This window comes from Callorhinus ursinus, unplaced genomic scaffold, assembly GCF_003265705.2.
Source record: "Callorhinus ursinus isolate GAN/ISIS: 27379988/994484 unplaced genomic scaffold, GSC_fseal_2.0 scaffold48, whole genome shotgun sequence".
Classification (NCBI taxonomy): domain Eukaryota; kingdom Metazoa; phylum Chordata; class Mammalia; order Carnivora; family Otariidae; genus Callorhinus; species Callorhinus ursinus.
The window spans coordinates 50,856-69,834 of record NW_027397110.1 but is presented as its reverse complement, the minus strand read 5'-3'; the positions used below and the strand labels follow the sequence as shown (position 1 = coordinate 69,834).

General features: G+C 63.2%; 2 protein-coding genes across 9 annotated transcripts; both read right to left on the bottom strand.

Moving 5' to 3' along the window:
- Positions 1–199: 199 nt before the first annotated feature.
- MAPK12 (mitogen-activated protein kinase 12) lies at positions 200–9,741 on the bottom strand. 6 transcript variants are annotated; one of them, XM_073882813.1, is made up of 14 exons: positions 9,351–9,741; positions 9,144–9,273; positions 6,639–6,697; positions 6,405–6,470; positions 5,720–5,831; positions 5,575–5,604; positions 5,294–5,341; positions 4,687–4,801; positions 4,372–4,443; positions 4,170–4,249; positions 4,010–4,088; positions 3,753–3,926; positions 1,334–1,438; positions 200–827 (listed from the first exon to the last, which is right to left on the bottom strand). In XM_073882813.1, exons 1-13 carry the CDS (start codon positions 9,473–9,475, stop codon positions 1,359–1,361), a joined length of 1,170 nt encoding a protein of 389 aa, XP_073738914.1. In that variant the 5' UTR covers positions 9,476–9,741; the 3' UTR covers positions 200–827; positions 1,334–1,358. The 6 variants fall into 6 exon arrangements, with proteins under 6 accessions (XP_073738914.1, XP_073738913.1, XP_073738912.1 ...); XM_073882812.1 differs by lacking the exon at positions 200–827 and adding an exon at positions 855–1,188; XM_073882811.1 differs by lacking the exon at positions 200–827 and having other exon boundaries at positions 855–1,438.
- Positions 9,742–11,769: 2,028 nt separating this feature from the next.
- Positions 11,770–18,613, bottom strand: MAPK11 (mitogen-activated protein kinase 11). 3 transcript variants are annotated; one of them, XM_025882312.2, is made up of 12 exons: positions 18,478–18,613; positions 15,934–16,063; positions 15,760–15,818; positions 15,575–15,686; positions 15,460–15,489; positions 15,325–15,372; positions 15,127–15,241; positions 14,682–14,753; positions 14,359–14,438; positions 13,641–13,719; positions 13,379–13,552; positions 11,770–13,053 (listed from the first exon to the last, which is right to left on the bottom strand). In XM_025882312.2, exons 1-12 carry the CDS (start codon positions 18,591–18,593, stop codon positions 12,974–12,976), a joined length of 1,095 nt encoding a protein of 364 aa, XP_025738097.1. In that variant the 5' UTR covers positions 18,594–18,613; the 3' UTR covers positions 11,770–12,973. The 3 variants fall into 3 exon arrangements, with proteins under 3 accessions (XP_025738097.1, XP_025738098.2, XP_025738099.1); XM_025882313.2 differs by having other exon boundaries at positions 13,506–13,552; XM_025882314.2 differs by lacking the exon at positions 15,460–15,489.
- Between the last annotated feature and the right edge of the window lie 366 nt (positions 18,614–18,979).

The following is an 18,979-nucleotide window of genomic DNA, read 5'->3' as shown; positions in this document are numbered from 1 at the left end:
TGCCCTCCCCTGAGCCAATCATGGTGGCTATGAAGTGGCGTACTCTGAGCGGCCATCCCGGGCCGCGTGGCTCCGGGGCGGGACCTGTGGTGGACCGCCCCTCCCGGATCGCTCCGAGCTGGAGGTCCCGGCAAGCGTCTGTCCCAGAGGCATCGGAGATCCCCCGAGCAGAAAGGCGGGTGTCCACTTTGGCAACTTGTCTGACTGTATTTGGCTGGGTCAGCTGTTCGCGTGTGCAGCCGAGCTCCAGGCCGAAGGGGGACAGCCGGGCCCCGCTTTCGGCACACCTGCCGTGGGGACAGGTGGGAGGAGCCAGGGCAGACGCGGGAGCCCCAGAGTGGCCCCTGACCCAGCTGTCAGCTCTCCGAGACGTCCAATGGCTGGCAGAGGGCGGCACGGGCTCGCCGTTACGCTGGGGTGTGGCCGACGAAGGGGCAGGAGGTTTGGAGACAGTAGAACCCGTTCGTGCGCAGTGCCACAAGGTGTCTCAAAAGCGCCCAGCGTGACTCCCTCCTCACCGGGAACCTGGCCTTGGAGAGTGCAGGGAGCTCAGACAGCAGGGACTGAGCCCCACCCAGGTCGGACCCTAACCCCGTCCTCATCAGGCCCTGCCTGGGGTCTGGCTCCAGAGTTTAAGCCATTAGAGGAAGGTCAGTCCACAAGAGGGCGGGGGCCCATCCCTAGTGCGGGGCCTTTAGGCTCTGGGCTCACTGTGGACCTGGGAGGAAGGGGGTGCCCAGGCCCAGCTGCTGAGCAGGGGCTGAGACTCCACGGCCAGCTTCTCTATGCCAGGCTGCAGCTCAGACGCCTAGAGATGGAGATCCAGCCTGAGAATTAGGAAAGCCAGAGTGGGATCTCTACAAAAGGGTTTATTTCTTTCCAGCCACGTGGGCATAGCACTTTCTGGGCTGGGGGTGCAGGAGAGTCCACACCAACGCCCCCCTGGGGGAGAGACATCCCTGAGTAGGCGCTCTGCGCCCTCCCTGTCCTTTCTCAGCTATATGAACTGGGCTTCAGCAGGGGCTGGAGCAAGCAGGGTCAGAGGGCAGGCCTTGACCCCAAGCCTCACCCCCCAGCACAGGCTCTGAGGCTTCTTGTTGCACCTGGGGGAGGGGACCACTGCTCAGGGAGAGGCCAGTCCCCAGTCAGGTTGACATCCTGTCCAGAAGGTCCAGGTTAGACTGAGCCCTGAGAGCAGGATAACAGGCTTGAGAGAGGGGGGTCCATGGAACTAGAGGTCTCCTGGGATGTAAGCCCCAGCCAAAGTCACAGTGATAATTAGGATCCCCCTTCCAGGTAGAAGCCCCAGCCAGGATCCCCAAGGTGTCCTCACCACCACTGTGGGGGCCCAGGGGTCTTCACAGGGCCGTCTCCTTGGAGACCTTGGTCCCCAGCTGCCGGGGAGGCTTGAAGCTGAGCACTTCTTTATATGTGACACCTGGGTCGGGGTGGGAGAAATGGACCATCAGGGGAGAAGGGGCCTCATCACCCTTCAGAATCACCTCCTAGGATTCACACCCAGGGTGGAAGCCAGTGACCCAGGAAGAGCACTGGGTCCAGCGCACTGGTACTTGCCCTGACCAGCACTGAGTCCTGTGAGGTGGGGTTGGGGGAGGGGAGAGCTCCCAGGCCCAGAACACAGGCTGTTCGCCACTGACCTAGGGGCCCACCTGGTCCCCAAAAACATCGGAGCCAGAAGTCATTGCTGGAGTGCAGGTGCCAGACAGGCTGCTTTTGTCCCACACACGTGACTTCATCCCAGGCTAGGGCCACACTCAGCCCACCTGTGTCCATCCACAGGAGCTATCCACCCTGATGGGGCTCCTGCCACCCAAACCCACTGCCCCTGGGCATAGCCTGGTGTAATGAGCAGACAGTGTCCTAATATAAATCAGTGTGTCTACTCAAGTGGAGCCACTCAGAATCCCACCAGAACACACCCCAGTTTCTGGATCCAGAATATCCACCAAAACTTAAATGAGAATTTCCACAAACACCCACAGTTTCTACCTTCCTCGCCTGGTGGTCATGGCCCCTGAAATGTGTTCCCAGAGCAAGCCATCCCAAAGGAAGGGAGAAGGCCTGATTTGCTTTCCCTCTGAGCAGTTTGCAAAGGGACAGGTTCTGCTCAGCCTACCCCAGCATTCCCATGCTCACCTGGCCAGTGCAGCACCTGTTTGGGGGACACTGGTCCTCCACAAGCCCAGTTCAGGAAACACTGTGTGTTTAGAGCAGGCGATCTGTGTGGTTTGCCCTGCCCATGGCACCCATGTGTTCCTGCCCCATCAGGTGCCTCCTAGGCCATTGATCTAACCCTAACACCGGGGTCAGTCCACACAGGGGAGGTCTGTGTGAAGCTGGCTATTCCCAGGGAAACAGGAGGTGATGAGAGTTTGCATTCCTGACCAGGGGCTCAGTCACAAACAGGTCACGTGTTCACCATGGTCTGTAGTAAAAGCAAAAGCTCTTACCACTGTGTGTGGGTGGGGACCACAGAAAGGATTCTGTGGCCCGTGGCTTTCAAGTTATCTTCTTTAGCACCAGAAAACTTTCATCAAACCAAACCAAACTTATAAGCACAAATAAGGGCAGGGCCCTGCCAGAGGAATCGAGCAGCCCAGTGGCCAAGGAACAGGGTCTGAGAATCACCAGTCCCGCCCCACCCCAGCCCCATGTGCAGCACCACGGCCCCAGGTCTGAGGCAGAGCCAGGATGGGACCTAACTGCTGTCCTCAGATATGCTCAGCACCCTCCAGGCTGGTCCTGCAGCCACCAACAGAAAGACACCAAGCGCAGCCCTCATTGCCTGCTATTCTGCAAAGCCAGTCCCAGCAAGGGGCCTGAGGACCTGGCAGGTGTCCCTGGGCCCAGCCTGAGGCTCAGCATGTGCTGGTCGGGCCCTGACAGGTGAGGGCAGAGGCCTTTGGTGTAAGACAACAGCCGGTGCCAAGCCCGGTGGCGCTGAGCACGGGCTTCGGTGGGTCTGAGCTGCTCAGCGGGACTAGAAGGGATGGGCAAGGGGTGTGGAGGAGGCTGCCTGGGGTGGGCCTTATCCTGCTGGCGGGACAAGAGGGGTGTGCAGTAGTCAGGTGGGAGGGGTCCTAAAAGGGGCAAAGAGGGGCGCCTGCGTGGCTCAGTCAGTTGAGGGTCTCCTTCTTGGTTTTGGTTCAGGTCATGATCTCAGGGTCATGAGATCGAGCCCTGTGTCAGGCTGCACACTCAGCAGAGTCCGCTTGAGATGTTCTCCCTCCCTGTCCGCCCTGCCTCGCCCACACACACGCCCTCCCCCATGAAACAAATAAGTAAATCTTTTTTTTAAAAGCAGGGACAGAGAGAGACAAGGACAAGCTCAAGAGGTAACAGTGGAGCTCTGGGGGACAAGTGGGTGCAGAAGGGCTCCAGAACGGCCCAGGTCTCTGGCCAGGACATGGGGAAGATGGGGGCAGCCCTGGGGCTGGGCCGGCAGGGTAGGGAGAGGCTAGGTGCTCACAACTGCCCTGAGCCGGGAGCTGCCTCCCAGTTTCCAGAACTCACCTCCGGCTCCTGTTAGTTCTGAACCCCCTGCCAGGGGCATTCTTTCACCCTTCGGCTCCAGCCAGAGGTCACCTTGGCCAAGAAGCCCCACTGCCCTCTGACTGTTGTATTCCTTACATGACCTTCATCCCCAGGTAGGGGACCCAGAACTCTGAGCCCTGCACTGGGCTCCCAGGGTCCCTCCACAGGCCCTGCCCAGAGCCCCCCCCCCAACTCACGTTTCCACTCATCCAGCGTGCGGTCCATATCATCAAAGGACTCGTCGTACTTCTGGGCCTTGGGCTCATCCTCCGTGTCCTGCAGTGACTCGAAGTAGGGGTGGGTCAGCGCCTCGGCCGCAGTCACCCGCCGCTCTGCATCTAGCACAAGCATTTTCTCCAGGAGGTTCACAGCTGCGGGGAGGGCTGGTCAGGGAGGGTCCCAGGCCTTGATGCCCTCGTCACTGACCCAACACTCCCCCCCAGTCCAGTCCTACCCAGAGGACTTGCATTAGTCAGGATGGATGCGAAATCCTTCTTCTCCAACTCGGGGAGGCCCTTCATGTAGTTCTTCGCCTTTTCAGAAAAGAAAGGGTAAGGGACCAACCCACAGACCCAGGCCCAGCCCCTCCAGCCCCCGTCCAGCTCCCGACTGACATCGGCACTCTGCAGCCTCTGCACAAACTCAGCGGGAGGCGTCCCTGTCACCTTCATGATCTCCTTCAGCTGGTCCAGGTCTGTGCTGAGGTGAGGAGCACAGCACAGGGCCAGAGGAGCAGGGCACACCCCCACCTGGCCGGAGCAGCATGCCCAGCCCCCACCCAGGCCCAGCCTGCCCCCCCCCACAAGTGTAGGATACGGTCACTGCCCTTGAACAGCGTCTTCCCTGTGATCATCTCCGCCATGATGCAGCCCGCCGACCAGATATCCACTGAGACAGAAGCCCCTGCATCAGGGCTCTGTGGGCCAGGGAGGGCGGGGGGACACCCATGGGGGGGGACACAGACAAGGGGGCCATCTAGCCTGCCACACCCTCGCCCGGCTCCCATCCCAGCTCAGCAGCCTCCCCACAGAGGAGCCACCATTGGACTTCCCACAAAGAAATGGCAGCAGGCAGGTGTGGCCTGGGAGGCTGGCGTCAGGAGTGGCTCTGAGTCTCTGGGCAGCTTCTCACCTGTCTGCGTGTAGTGCATCCAATTCAAGATGACCTCAGGTGCCCGGTACCACCGAGTCACCACATACCCAGTCATCTTGCTGTCTGCCTGCCTCGCCAGGCCGAAGTCCAGGATCTATAGTCAGAATCAGGAAGGTGGGGCAAAGCGGCCCCCAGGGAACAGGTGGGTCAGCCTGTGAGCCAGGAGAACTGGGCACACCGGGGCCTCCTGCCAACTCTCCAGGACCTGAGGTCATGGCCACAGACTCCCCAGGAGTTCCTCCCCGTGGCCAGTGCACCCAGCCCCACTGACCTCGCCTTCCACCACCCTCAGGAGCAGGCGCCCCGGTGGGTCTCCTTTCCCTGTTCCTCTACTCCCTGCTGACCCCAGGACCTGGCCAGCACATTTGGAGAGGTCCCCTTGGCCCTACCCTGGCTCAGACATGGGGAACTGGGGACACCTCCCTGCCTTCACCTCAATGAGATATGGAGTGTGCCCCATGCCCCCTGCATCCAGTGCCTCCCCTGGCCTGGACGGCTGGGGTCTGGTCCCTCTGCTCAGGCCTGAGGGCCAAGGGCAACAGGCAGATGGACAGGTGGGAAGACCCCCCCCTGACCCAACACACACCTTCAGCTCACAGTCCTCATTCACTGCCAGATTGCCGGGCTTCAGGTCCTAGGGGCAGAAGAAAGGTGGCCGTGCAGCCCCTCCCACGGGGGCACACGGGGGAAGAGTCTACCCCCGGCCAGCCCCACCCAGCAGCCCATCCAGGAGGGTCCTTCGGCCCCCACAGCTGCACACAGGCATCACACACACTCCCCTGGCAGGCCAGCAATGAGGGCTCCTGGCAGCCAGGCCCATCCCACACCTACAGGCCAGAGGAAGTGCCCACCACCAGCAGGACTCACCCTATGGATGATGCCAGCAGCATGGATGTACTATGGGGACAGAGAGAGGGTCAGCGGCGGCCAGCTCACTGGGACCTCAGAGCCATGGGCCAGCAGTCCTACCCCAGCCCCAGCCCGGCCTGCGGCAACCCCCACACACTCCCACCTTTAGCCCCTTCAGCATCTGGTAGACAAGGAACTGGATTCGGTCCTCACTCAGCTTCTCATGCTTCATGAGCTTGCCCAGATCAGTCCCCATGAACGGCATCACCAGGTAACTGAGGGACCGGGGTGGGTGCAGGCGGCAGGTGTCACACCCACTCAGCCCCTGGAGATCCTGGAGGCGCCCCCCGCAGCATGCGAGCTCCACCTTCCACAGGGCGACACCAGGCTCCACCCACCTCTCCAGCGCACACCCACAGCTCTTCCGCCCACCCTGCCCCAGAACATCAGGTGCATCAGGGCCGCACACAGGCTAGGGTCCGGGGAGCGCCAGGGATCACAGGCAGAACAGGGTGCAAGAGAAAGGAGAGCAGGGCCTGTGGGCAGCGGGGGAACGGCAGGGCACATGGGTCGGAGGAGCATGCCGGGCAGGTGAAGGGAGAGAGACACAGAGGACAGACGTGCAGCACCTCGCCAGCACCTCTGCAAGGTCACACGGTGAGGAGCCTGTCCTCAGCCCTTCCCCGGCTCAGACCGTGGCTCTTGGCCGACCATAGTGTAAGTCCAGGTTGGCAGCCACAGGCAGGCCCCCCTGCTACCCCTCCCCTGCCTGCCAGCAAAGGTCAGCAGCTCTAGTTACAGGCTACCCAGGATGCCAGGGTCCCAGAGCACGGGACCTGCCGACTAACCATGCAGTCCCGCGCTCACACCTCCAGCTCCACCCAGCTGTGTCACCACCCTGGGTCCGGGGGGGCCTGTGACAGAGGGTGGGCTGCAGCGTGGGGGAGGGGTGGGTAGTGTGCATCCCGACCCCGACCCGGGCTGCAGAGACCCCCACATGCCAATCCAGAACCCGAGTCAGCAGCCAGGAGCAGCCCAACACGCCTTTTTGCCCTGCGCAGCCTGCCCAGGACCTCACTCACAAGTCTGTGAAATCATCCAGGGTTTCATCAGGGGTGAACACGTCCAGCAGCCCGATGACCTGGGGAGGAGGCCGGAGTACCGTGTGGAATGGGGGCACAGCGGAGGGCATGGGGTTCGGATACACCTACAGCTGTCCTCCGCCCCCCCCTGCCCCCCGTCTCCTGGCAGGGCGGCCTAGCCCTGGCACACACGCCCACAGACACAGGCTATTTTTGAATGGTGACTACAGGGATTCTCTGGGGGAGGGGCAGCCCCAAGTCTGGGGCAGCTCCCAGTCATCCAAGGAGCTCCAGCCCCTTTGCCCTTCCTCCCCCTCTTCTTATCCCCACCGAAGACCCGAGACCAGGGTGGGACAGCCTCCCAGGGGAGAGCCAGCACCCACCAGGTCCACCAGGGAGCCTTGCCTCTGCTGGAGAGGCCCAGGCAGGCCAGCAGCTAGAGCTGGCCCTGCTGATCCCTGGGAGGCCCGTACACCGGAGTGGCCAGGGGGGCAGGTGGATGTGCCGGGGGGGACACCTGGCAGAGGCCATGCGAATGATGGCCGAGGCAGAAGGGAGAACACTTCAAGCATTTGAGGAACACGGGGAGAAAGGCCAGGTGGCCAAGGCCCAGGCTAGGGAGTAGCCAAGGAGAGGCCAGACGGAGCCTGGGCAGGCCCTTGCATGCCAGGTGAAGGTCTGGCTTGGATCCTAAGAGCTGCTGAGCAAGGGTTTAAACAGGTGTGACGCTGAGTGTGTGGGGACAGACGGGAGCGGGGCAAGAGTGGACACAAAGCGGAGGGACAACCAGGTGACCAGGGCCAGAATCACGGGCACAGGGAAGGGGAGGGCACAGAGGGATGTCCAGGGAGGGGCCTGGAAGCCCGTGAGGCCTGGGGCACCAGGACAGTGTCTTGGCAAATAGAGGACACAGTCCCCAAGGGTAAGGGCGCTCTGTCAGGTTGGTAACAGACTTCGGTGCCTCTGCAGTGTGGCTTCTGGCCTGAAGTAGGAGGGAGGGCAGAAGGGCAGGACCTGTCACGGCTCTCAGCTTCTTATAGTCTCAGTGCCCTCCTGAGAAAGGAGGGTTACGGTTGGCAGAGCCTCCCAGCTGTGTGCAGGGCACCACTGAGGCAGGGGCACCTGGCTGCTAGCGGGTAGCACAGACGACTGGGCCAGGGGTCGGAAGCGCCTGAAAAGAAAGCCCTGAGACCTTAGGGGAAGGGCAGGATGGGTGGGTGGGAGTGCAGCACAGTTGGGGAGGCGGATGAAGCCTTCCGTAGCAGACTCTGCCCTCATGGGAACCAAGCCTGGGCATGACTGAGTGTAACCAGGAGGTGGCGAGGTCAGGGCTGGGCTGGTGTCCATCCTGAATGGATTTCACCTGGGAAGGGCTAAGGGCAGAGATGGAAAGTCTGAGTGAATGAAGGACCCACTCAAGGGGCTAAGAGGGTGAGCATCAGCCAGGAGCTGAGGGAATAAGTTCCTGGTGGACATGAGACTCATTTTCCTGGAAGAAGGCTGGTGGCTCTGATGATCCAGGAGGGACCAGACCATCTGTCAAGAGCATGATTAGCCCGGGGACTGGGTACCCAGACTCTCAGCCCTGAGACTGGGCCCAAACTCGGGGTGAGGCAGGAATGGCCTGTGTGGGAGGGGCAGAGTTCAGGGTTGTAGGAGGAACATCGTGGAACAACAGGAGTTCCCCCAGGAGAGAGGAGAGCTCTCAGTAGCCAGCAATGGCCACTAGAAAGGCCCACAGCAGCCACACATGGTGCCCTATGGGCAGGTCTGGGAACAAGGGAGGCCTTTTCCTGGTGGGGCCCCAAATCTGCCATCCTCCACCATGGAAGGAGGCATCTCTGTGCCAGCCACTATGCCTAGTGCCCTCCACACACCAGCTCCCTCAACCCCTCACCACAGGAGACCCCAAGGCTCTAGGCTGCCAGTGCCCAGATGCTAACTCCTGCCCGTGCCCAGCTCTGCATTCCTGAACTGAGGCTTGGGAGGTAGACTGGAGCAGACTGTTCAGGAGAGGAGCCTGAAGGGGTGGAGAAAGAGGACCTCGGGTGTGGCTGTGGAGGATGCCCAGCAAGAGAGAAGAGGCTGAGGGCCCCTTCCAGGATAACCGCTGGTCACATGTGAGCGTCCTCTCTCACCTCCAGGCTCCTGGCTGGAGGCAGGGCTGCGGTGAGCTGTGGACGATGCCCTTGGCCTGAGCAAGTGGCCGTGCCTTGACTAGGACCTGGGTTGAGGAGCCAGATGTGGCCCCAGGAGGAAGCCAAGGAGCTAAGGACTAGACCCTAGGGAAGCAGTCTCTCTCAGAAAGAGGTGGGGCTCTGGCCTCACCACGTGGAGCCACCCCCCCCAAGAGTTCTGGGTATCACGCCCTGACCCCGCATCTCCACCCCAGCACACGGGTAGCAGGGACCCCATCTTCTAGGGCAGGATTTGCTGGCGAGGAGGGAGATGAGCAGAGGCAGTGGACGCGGAGGCCCGGGGCTGGCGGGCCTGGGCGCGACTTACGTTCTCGTGGCGCATGTGCTTGAGGAGGCGCAGTTCGCGGTAGGCGCGCTTGGCGAAGAGCTCCGACTGGAAGGGCCGGTACAGTTTCTTGATGGCCACCTTGGCGCCAGTGCGGCTGTCCACGGCCGAGCTGCGGGACGCACTGGTCAGCGAGAGGGCCGAGCCACACCGCGCCGACGCCCGCCACCCCGCCCGGCTCCCGCTCACCACACCGCGCCGTAGGCGCCGGAGCCCACGGGCTGCAGGTCCTGGTACACGGCGCGCACCTCCCAAGCCGTCTTGGTCACCTCCTGGCGGTAAAAGCCCCTGCGGGCGGGCGGTGGAGAGCTCATGGCGCCCCAAGCACCGCCCCCGCCACGGACCCCCTGGGCGCTGCGCCCCGAGGACCGGGGGCCCGGGATCAGCGGGACTCCCTGGGCGCGCGCCCGGGGCCACCGCGTGGGCAAAGCCTGCTGCGCGCGGTCGCCCGTCCGCCGCTGGGGCCCTCCGGCTCTCCCCTCCTGGGGCCGCCCTCCAGGCCGTCAGGAGTCGCCGACCCCGGCCCGACCCCAGCCCCGGCCCGGGGAGCGCGCGGTCCCTCCCCTGCCCGCGGACCAACCGGCCCCCAGGCCGCGCGCACGTGACGCCCCCGCCGGCCCTCTGGCCCCAGCGGAAACCTGAGGCGGCCGCCGCGGGGGGAGGGCCGAGGGCTGGGGGGAGGGGCGGAGCGGGGGAGGGGAGCGCCGCCAGGCCGCGCAGGGCCGGCCCGGAACGCACCGGAGACCCCGGCCGCCTCCTCTCCCAGGCCGGACTCCCCCGGCCCGGGTGCGGGGTGTCTTAGCACAAGTCCCGTGGGGCGCGCGGCTCCTCTTTAGTAACCACGCCCCCAGGGAGCTGGGCCCATCCTGGGCAGCCGGAACCGCAGCGCTTCTACTCCCAACTGCAAGTCACTGTCCACCAGCCTGGCCAACTCCACCCCACCAACCCGGGCCCCACCCCCGAGGCCCCTGAGCTGAGCCCTGTGTCCCCCACGTCAACGGCCCACCTTGCAGGCCGCCCCCTTCCCCTGGGGCTGATCCATCCACGTCCTAGTGTGGGGTCCCGAGCACCTATGGCCTGCATCCCCCTCTCCCTGTGACCAAACCTAGGCTGCATCCCCAACATCCCTCCCCGGGACCACGCGATCCCAAGCCTCCCAACCCCTGGAGCCAGAGAGGGTGGTCCTGTGGGTCTCCCTTGGGCCCCGGTGCACACCCAGCTCCCTTCTCTCCACCCACCTGGCAAGTGGGAAACCTGCTCCAAGCATGTGCAAGTCCCTTTGCCTGTCCCACCTTCTTCCCGTCTTTCTCCCTCCTGTTTGTCCTGAGCCTGGCCTGAGCCTCTCCTCTCTCTGCAGAAAGTTATACCTGACCCCAGGGGTGAAGGAGGGTCCTACTTGGGCCCTCAGTGCCCCCCCTTATCCCTAGGTGGGGGCATCAGCATCATCCTTCCAGAGGTCTGGCCACATCCTGCACCAGATGCTCCTGGAGGACAGAGCAGGGGCCTCTGTCCCCGTCCCCAGCCGCCCCCAGTCCAGTGACCCAGGTCTGAGACGGAGTGGGGTAACAGGATCCTCAGGGCCCCCTGCCTTTCCCTCTGTGCCCTGCTGGCCACCATGAATCAGCAGCTCAGAGCCGGCCAGAGCAGCTTTGCACCTGGGCTGCAGGCTAGTCTTCCGCAGCACCCAGCAGTTGGAGACTAGCCAAAGAGAGCGGCCTGGGGCCACTGGAGCCACCACCACCTGTGCCCCTCATGCCCTGGGCTGCCTCCTCCAGGAAGCCCCTAGCTGGCCCACTTACTCCCTGCAGTGGAGCCCAGGGGTCTGGCAGGTTTCCCCATGTGGGGCATGTCCCAGCTCTGCTCCCATCCCCGGCACACCCCACCCCCCAACAGCAGGACTTGGCCCAACCTGGTCTGCAGGGTTCCTTAGGACCTGAGGCCCAGTAGCCACACTGACCAGGCCCCTGGTGTTCCAACTCCCAGATGGTCTCCTCCCCCAAGGCCCAGGGCAAAGGCACAAATGCCCCCGTCCTAGGGACATTTTGCCTGATCCCTGTTGAGGCCAGTGCCCTTCCTCACCTGAGCTGCAGTGAACGGTAGGAGCTAGTAGCTCGGTGTATGTCCTGAGGGCTGAGGTGGACCTCTTTCCCCTTAAGCAGGAAGGAAAGGAAAGTTTTCCCACTTTACCCAGCTCCAGGGAAGGATAAGCCTTTGCTCCCAGAGATCGTCCCCCAGCAGTTTCCCTGACCACTGATCTACAACCAGACCAGAAGCTGAGCTTGCCCAGTGAGCTTCTCAGCAGGGCAGCTGGGGTTGATTTGTGCATGGCCATCAAGCTCTGTCCCGGGTCAGAGCCCATTAGCCTGGGTGTGGAACTCACCCCACCCCACCCCCAGTGGCCCTGGGCTCTCCGGGAGCAGGGAGGGTGCTGGGCTGAATATGGCTGCTTGTCTGACTGGAGACCCAAGGGATCTGGGCGGTGCAGGGTCTGGGGGGACCAGAGCAGCTGGGGGTGTGACGCACAGATCCAGCCACCCTCTCCCCAAGCAGTGGGGACAGCCAGGCAGCGGGGCCTCAGGACTCAGGACAAAAGCTGAGTGAGAGAGAACCCCCTTTATTGTGAAACCCTCGTGCAGGCACTTGACGTTGAGACCTCTGCAAGGTGGGAGGTCACCACCTGACACACGGAACACCACCCCCTCACAGAGAAGCCCCTCGATGGGGGACCCACACCCCCGACACGTCTTAGGCAGGGTCACGTCCCAGAGGTTACTAGATCAGCTCCGTTCTGGAAGAAGGGAGGATGCGAGCTGACCCATAGGCCAGAACAGCCCAGCGCTCAGCTGCAGGGCTGGAGGGTGGGCAGAGGTAGAGTGGGCAGAGGCTTCTTCATCAGCTCCAGGCCAAGGTCAGGGTCTGAGTCCAAGGGTACACTGGTGGGCGCCACTCCCTGCTGCCGAATCAAGGCTGGAGCCCCTGTGCCCACCAGCTCTTCATGCCTGCCACAGCCCCCACACTCAAGGAGAAAGTCCCTGGCTTTTGTCCCCTGGTTGCCCCTTGCCCACCTGAGCCCTTCGCATGGTGCACCCAGGATCTCAGCGGCAGCACCCCACCCCCCACATCAGGAACTGAGGGAAAGGAAGTAACAGTACGGCCCCTCACTTCAGGCTTCTTGCTGGTCACGGCACCCACAGAGTCACACGCGCCTCGACATGTCAGTGCCAGGAGTGCACATTAGTACACGTGTGCCCCCCACAGCCCAGGTGAACACGTGGCCCTGGGATGGTCTGCTCATGTGATACCTGGCGGCAGTCTCAGCTCTCAGACCTTCAGGTCTCGGCATTTCCCAGGGTAGCCCCCACTTCCAGGTCAAGAAGCTCTGACAAGCAAGACCCTCCCTTCAGTCTCCAGAGGCCCCTGGCCCCAGTGCACCACGCCCTCCAGAGACAGCCCTCTGGGACTGAGAAGATCTGGAGACAGACACACTCCCCAGGGGATCCCCTGTGGCATCCAGGGGAGGTCCTAAGGGAGACCTAGATTGTTGGAAGGAGGCAGGAGGACCGAGGAAGTCCAGGATGCTCCGTCTAGACTCCTACACCCGCGGCTTGCACACATGCACACCATCGTGCATGCACATGCATACAGACTGCCCACGAGGAGCAGCGTGCAGGCGGGGGACCCCAGGCTAGGGTCAGGGCACTGGCCACAGTGGTGTTGGGAGGCACTCCTCGTGGGAACGCGGCAGGCTGAAGAAATGGGCCGGCATGCTCCAGCCCGTCTTCTGGTCCCCGTGGCTGGTGGGCACATGCCCCTCACTGCTCAATCTCCAGGCTGCCAGGAGACTGCGGTGGCTCTGCAGGCTTGAAGCTGAGGACCTCCTGGTAGGTGAGCTCTGGGAAGTGAAGGGAAAGGGTGACATCATGCTGTCACTGGGCCACTGCCCCTGCCTCCCAGTCCGGTGCCACTTGCCCAGCCCAGGACCACCACCCTGAGGGCAGCCTCAGCCCCTGGGGCTTCCTTCCAGAGCCTGCCCTGTGCCGCCCATGAGCCTCTGCTGGACACACCCAGCCCCAGGAGTGCGGGGAGTTCGGGGACCACTCTGGGCAGGAGCTGGACACCTCCAGCAGGAAACAGGCAGCTCCTAGCCTGCGGGGAAAATGAAGCCCTGAGGCCCCTGGGCTCCACCGCTCCCAACCCCCAGCCCTCCTCAAGCCCACCCTTCCACTCCTCCACGGTGCGCTCCTTGGCCTCAACGCTCTCATCATAGGGCTCGGCCTCAGGCTCATCGTCAGGGTCATGGTACTGGCTGAAGTAGGCATGGGCCAGGGCCTCGGCCGCACTGACCCTCTGGTCACTGTCGAGCACCAGCATCCTTCCCAGCAGGTCCACAGCTACGGAGTGGTCAGTGGAAAGGCGGTGGTCAGTCGTGCATCTAGGGCCAGACATGGAGCCCAGCCCAGACCCAGGGCCCATCCTCACCCAGGGGGTTGGCTCCATGGAAGATGCTCCTGAGGTCCTTCTGGGGCATGGGGGGCAGGGACTGGATGTATGTCCGGGCCTGGGGGCACACAGGAAGGGCCTGAGGGGGTGGCTCACACCCTACCTCCCCTGGCCCGAAGCCAGGCAGGGACTTGCTGAGAGAAGCCCCCAGACTCATTGACTGCAACAGGACTGGACAAGAGCATGCATAGAGGGGCGCCTGGGTGGCTCAGTCATTAGGCGTCTGCCTTTGGCTCAGGTCATACTTTCAGGGTCCTGGGATCGAGCCTCACATCGGGCTCCCTGCTCGGCAGGAAGCCTGCTTCTCCCTCTCCCACTCCCCTTCCTTGTGTTCCCTCTCCCGCTGTGTCTCTCTCTGTCAATCAAATGAATAAAATCTTTAAAAAAAAAAAAAAAAAGGAGCATGCACGGACCAGAGGCATCCCCCACTTTGGATATGGTGGCTCCAGAGCCTTACCTGGGTCTCCATGCCTGGAGCACCCCACTGTCCTTGGCAAAAGCACTGCTAGTCAATGCTGAGACTGTGCCCTCACTGTCCCTCATGCCAGGAATGTCTTCCCTGTTCACCTGTTTCTCCTTGGGCTCTATTCCACTGTGACCCATGTTTCCCACATGGTTCCCGGTCTATTCCCACAGAGCTTCCTCCAGAGCGCCCAGGAGCTTGGTTAGCAGAGGTTGCTGGTGGCTGGTGACTCACGTGTTCTGAGGATATCTTTGCTAGAACCTCAGGGCTGGGTGTGCCCACCACCTCCATGATTCGCTTCAGCTGGTCGATGTCTGACTGGCTGAGGAAATGCCTACTGGCCAGGAATAGACCCTTCCCAGGCCCCCAGATCCCAGACCTTGGAGCACTGCCCAAAACCTGCTCTCCTACAGCTGGAGCCAGTGAGCCTAAGGTGGCCCAGCGTGGGGCAGAGGAGGCAAGGCCAGCCAGAAAGGGCCAGCGCCCACCTCCCCTGAGCCCCACCCAACAGAAGGGGACCCTGGCTCACCCTCCTCCCCAACCTGGGCCAAGGATACAGTCATTTCCTGGAAAGAGAGCCTTTCCCTGGAGCAGCTCAGCCATGATGCAGCCCACAGACCAGATGTCCACTGTTGGGGAAGGAGTCTCCATTAGTCTGCCCTCCCCAAAGACCCTCTCAGAGAATTAGGGATCTGCTCAGACTGTGCCAGCTCAGTGGCCTCTCAGTCACACCCCGGCCCCAAAACAGCAGAGACCCCCTTACTCCTCTAGGTACAACCCTGGGTAAGGGGAAGAGTTAGCCCAGGACCTATTGTGCTTGGTCCCTCTAAGGTCTGTTTTTGCATGACGGTCCCTGTCCTCCAAAGCTAGACACACACCTCCCCAACGGCCTTGGCTTTTGCCCCATACCTACCCACCCACCCTCCCCAGGCCCTGGTGTGAGCTCTGCCTGCCCACCGTGGTCCAACACAGCACACCTGCCCCTGTGTGGTTTGACATCACCTGTCTGGTTGTAGTGCATCCAGTTGAGCATGATCTCAGGTGCACGGTACCAGCGAGTGGCCACATAGCCAGTCATCTCTTCATCAGCCTGGCGGGCTAGCCCAAAGTCCAGGATCTAGAGCGACCACCAAGCTTGTCAGCACCTCCCTGAATGCCCCCTCCACGGCCGGGCAGGCCCCTCACCCACAGGCGGCTCACCCTAAGCTCGCAGTCCTCGTTCACAGCCACGTTGCTGGGCTTCAGGTCCTGCAGGGCAGGTGGGTTGTGAGTGCTGGAAAAGCACCTGGGCCGGGCCTGCAGAAGCCCCGACCCTCACCCGGACGCCGCACCTACCCGGTGGATGATCCCCGCAGAGTGGATGTACTGCGAGGGGGAGAGGGGGACACGGTGGGAGGGTCAGGTTCTGACCCCCGGCACCGCGCCCTGTGCCCGCCCACGCGACGCCCACCTTGAGCCCGCGCAGCAACTGGTAAACCAGGAACTGGACGTGCTCGTCGCTCAGCGCCTGGCACTTGACGATGTTGTTCAGGTCTGCGCCCATCAGGGTGGTCACCAGGTACCTGGGAAGGGTAGGCGGTCAGCATAGAGGCCCCGCCCCCCACCGGACGCGCTCCTGCGTCGGCTGCCACTCACACTTCGCTGAAGTCCTCAATGGAGGTGGCCGGCGTGAACACGTCCAGCAGCCCGATGACCTGCGTAGGGACGGGGGTCAGGATTCGGAGCTCCCGCCGGAGCGCCCCCTGGGTGCTGCGTGCCCCGCGGGGAGCCCCGGCAGCTCGGCCGCCCGCCCCGGCGCGCCCCACTCACGTTCTCGTGCTTCAGGTGCTTGAGCAGCCGCAGCTCGCGGTAAGTTCTCCGCGCGTGGATCAGAGACTGGAAGGGTCGCGACAGCTTCTTCACCGCCACCTTCTGGCGCAGCCGCGCGTCATAGGCTGAGCTGCAAGGGCCCTGAGTGAGGCGGCGCACGGGGGGGGGGGGGGGCCGGCCCAGCGCCCCAGGCCCTGCTCCTGTCGGGCCTGTTCTTCCCCGCCCTGCGCGGCGCTCAGACGGTCCCTCGGGTTGACCGGCACCTGGGAGGCCTCTCCTCTGTGCCTCCTTGGGGCCTGCTCCTTCTTCAAGAGGCGGCCCGCCGGCATTCCAGCCCAGAGGGTCCCGGCCTGCCCCACCAGGGAGCCCTAGGGCAGAACCTGGATCTTCCCCCCCCAGCTCAGCATGGGGCTGGGGGAGAGTCTCCACCAACTGGTCAGGAAAACAGCCATTGCAGACCATCCCTTTTCACCCCAAACTGTCCTCCTGCTCCCCTATTGGTTCATGGCTCCGGGAGGCTCCCTCAGGGTTTCCAGAGCCACCTGCAAAGCCCCTGGGTCCCCACACTTCTGAATATACAAAATATGGAGGAAAAACTGGCCAAAAGCGTTTACCGCATTATTATTTTTAAGAGTGAGAAACTGGGTACTGTGAAGTGTCTGGGCCCAGAGAACGTTCCCCTTGCCGCACCCTATTCCCCAGAGGTCCAGATGCTCCACCTCCACACCGGCTTCCACAGCCATCTACTCTTCACAGGAGACACAACAGTCATGGGCATCATCTTCAAATGCAAACGGCCTGCCCCCCCACCCTCCCAGAGTCCTGCTGGCCTCCGCATGGAAGCCCTGCTAAGAGCCATCCATGCCTTCAGAGACCGCTTCCTCTCCCTGATAATCACTCCTTCCCTCCCTCTCACTTCACATCCACTCTCTAGATCCCGCTTCCCCCAGCAACGAGTGGAGTCTACACAGCCCAGGGAGCAGCTCCTGCAGCACCTGGGATGTCCATGGGCCCAGGTGGTGGTGAAGGAAAGCCAGCTAGGTGCCTGAGGCATCCACGCCCCTTCCCCCAGACTGTGGCCTGTTGGGGAAGGTCCACGGCACTTCTGGAGAGGCAGGTAGGGGAATGGCTTCTACCACGGGGCAGCAGATCCTTTTGCCCAATTGTGTCTGCACAATCGAGTGACAGGGATTTGGCACTGGCTCACCAGCTTCATCAGGAGAATCCAGGAACCCAGGAGAGGGCCATCACCTGCGCTGGGCACCGCCCACTAAGTGCAATGGGGAGAGACCCAGGCCTCCTTTGGGGAACTTGATACTCTCTAGGAACTCCCAGAAGGTGATTCGAGACCGGAGGTGATTCCAGCAAGGACTCTATATTCCGCAGGGACCACTCATGCATTATCCTGACCCTCTTCCGGCCCTTGAGGTCTTAGAGATGAGGAGAGAGGCCTGAGGCTGGAATGGATGAAATGGCCAGCCTGAGGATTCTGGCAAGCGGGCCAATGACAGCAGATTGGGGAGCGGCAGGGGAGGGAAGAAGCCCTTGCTCCGGCTCCAGCACTGACCTCGGGGGTTTCAGGAAGTCCCGCTCTTAACTTTCTTTCAGAGCCAGGAGCAATGCCCCATCCCTAGGGGCTCCGGCCTCCCCACCTCCAAGACTCCCTCAGTGGACTGCAGCCACCTGGCTCAGGCCTTGGTAAGGACCCCGCTGGGTTTTGGGGGGCACCTCTCAACATCCACACCCACAGTTAGCCCATCAGTATTGCACCTGCAACCGACTTCCTGCAACCGCCTTACCCTAAGACCCCCCAGTCCCTCCCCAACCCCACACAGGCCTCAGCCAAATCCCAACCCTCTCTCCCACTTCGACTGTCCTCTGTCTGGGCCCCAGGCCCAACTGTGGGGCTGTGGTCTGAGCTCTCTTGGTTAGGGCAAGAAATGGACTGGGGTGTAGACCCCCCAAGTATTGTAGGGATAATGGTAGGTATCTCTGCTCAGGCCTAGGCCCCATCCAGAGTCTGACACCCTTATAAAACGGGAGGGGGTTAGGACCCGCCCGGGAGTTTGAGGCCATTCTAAGGGGAGGGATCCTGCCCTCCCCCAAGCTGGGCTTTTCCTTTTGCAAACAAAACTACCCACCCTAGTAGCCAGTGATCCGCCAGACCCCAGGGATGCCAGACCCTTGACGGGGGGGGGGGGGGGGGGGGGGGGCGGGGGGGCCACCGTAGACGCATGCTTGCACATTTAGGGGCCCGGGAGACCCGCCCTTTCGCCGACTGTGACGCCGCAGGATTTGGGCCTGGTGGGGGATGCTCCGGCTGGGACGGGGCGGAAGAACGACCCCTCTGCCCAAGCCGGAACGGCGCCCGGCAGGAAAGTTTCCTTCACGCCCCCCACCCCCCATTCATTGCTGCGCTCCGTGAAAGGCCCGGGGGCGGAGGCGGGGCGAGGCCCCACCCCACGCCAGGCACCTCGCAAAGGGAGGGGAGGGGGCGCGCGCTCAGTCCCGCCCGCACCTTCCCGCCCTCCCCGCCGCCCCTACCAGACCGAGCCGTAGGCCCCGGAGCCCACCGGGCGCAGCCCCTGCAGCCGCTGCGGCACCTCCCACACCGTCTTGTTGAGCTCCAGCCGGTAGAAGCCTGCGCGCGGGCCCGACATGTCCGAAGCGGCCGCCGCCCGGCCCGCGCCCCGCCCCGCGCCCCCGCCCCCGCCCCGCGCCCCCGCCCCGCGCCGGAGCCCGAGCGGAGAGGACGGAGGGCGGCGGGAGGAGGCGGCGGCGGGCGGCGGCGCGGCGCGGGGCGGGGCCGGGGGGGCGTTGCGCGGGGACAGACGTGCGGCTTCCTGCCCCTGGCTGGCGGCGGCCCGGCGCGAACCAGCCCTGCTGTGCCCTCCCCAGCTCGGAGCCGGAGCCGCTGCGCCGGCGCAGGGGGCGGGACGGCCGGCGTCCAGCTCGCCGCCCAGCCCGCTTCTACCTCCTGGGGTCCGCACTTCCCCAAGCATCCGCCCGCATTCTGTGCTCGGCCGGGCACCGCCCCATCCAGGAC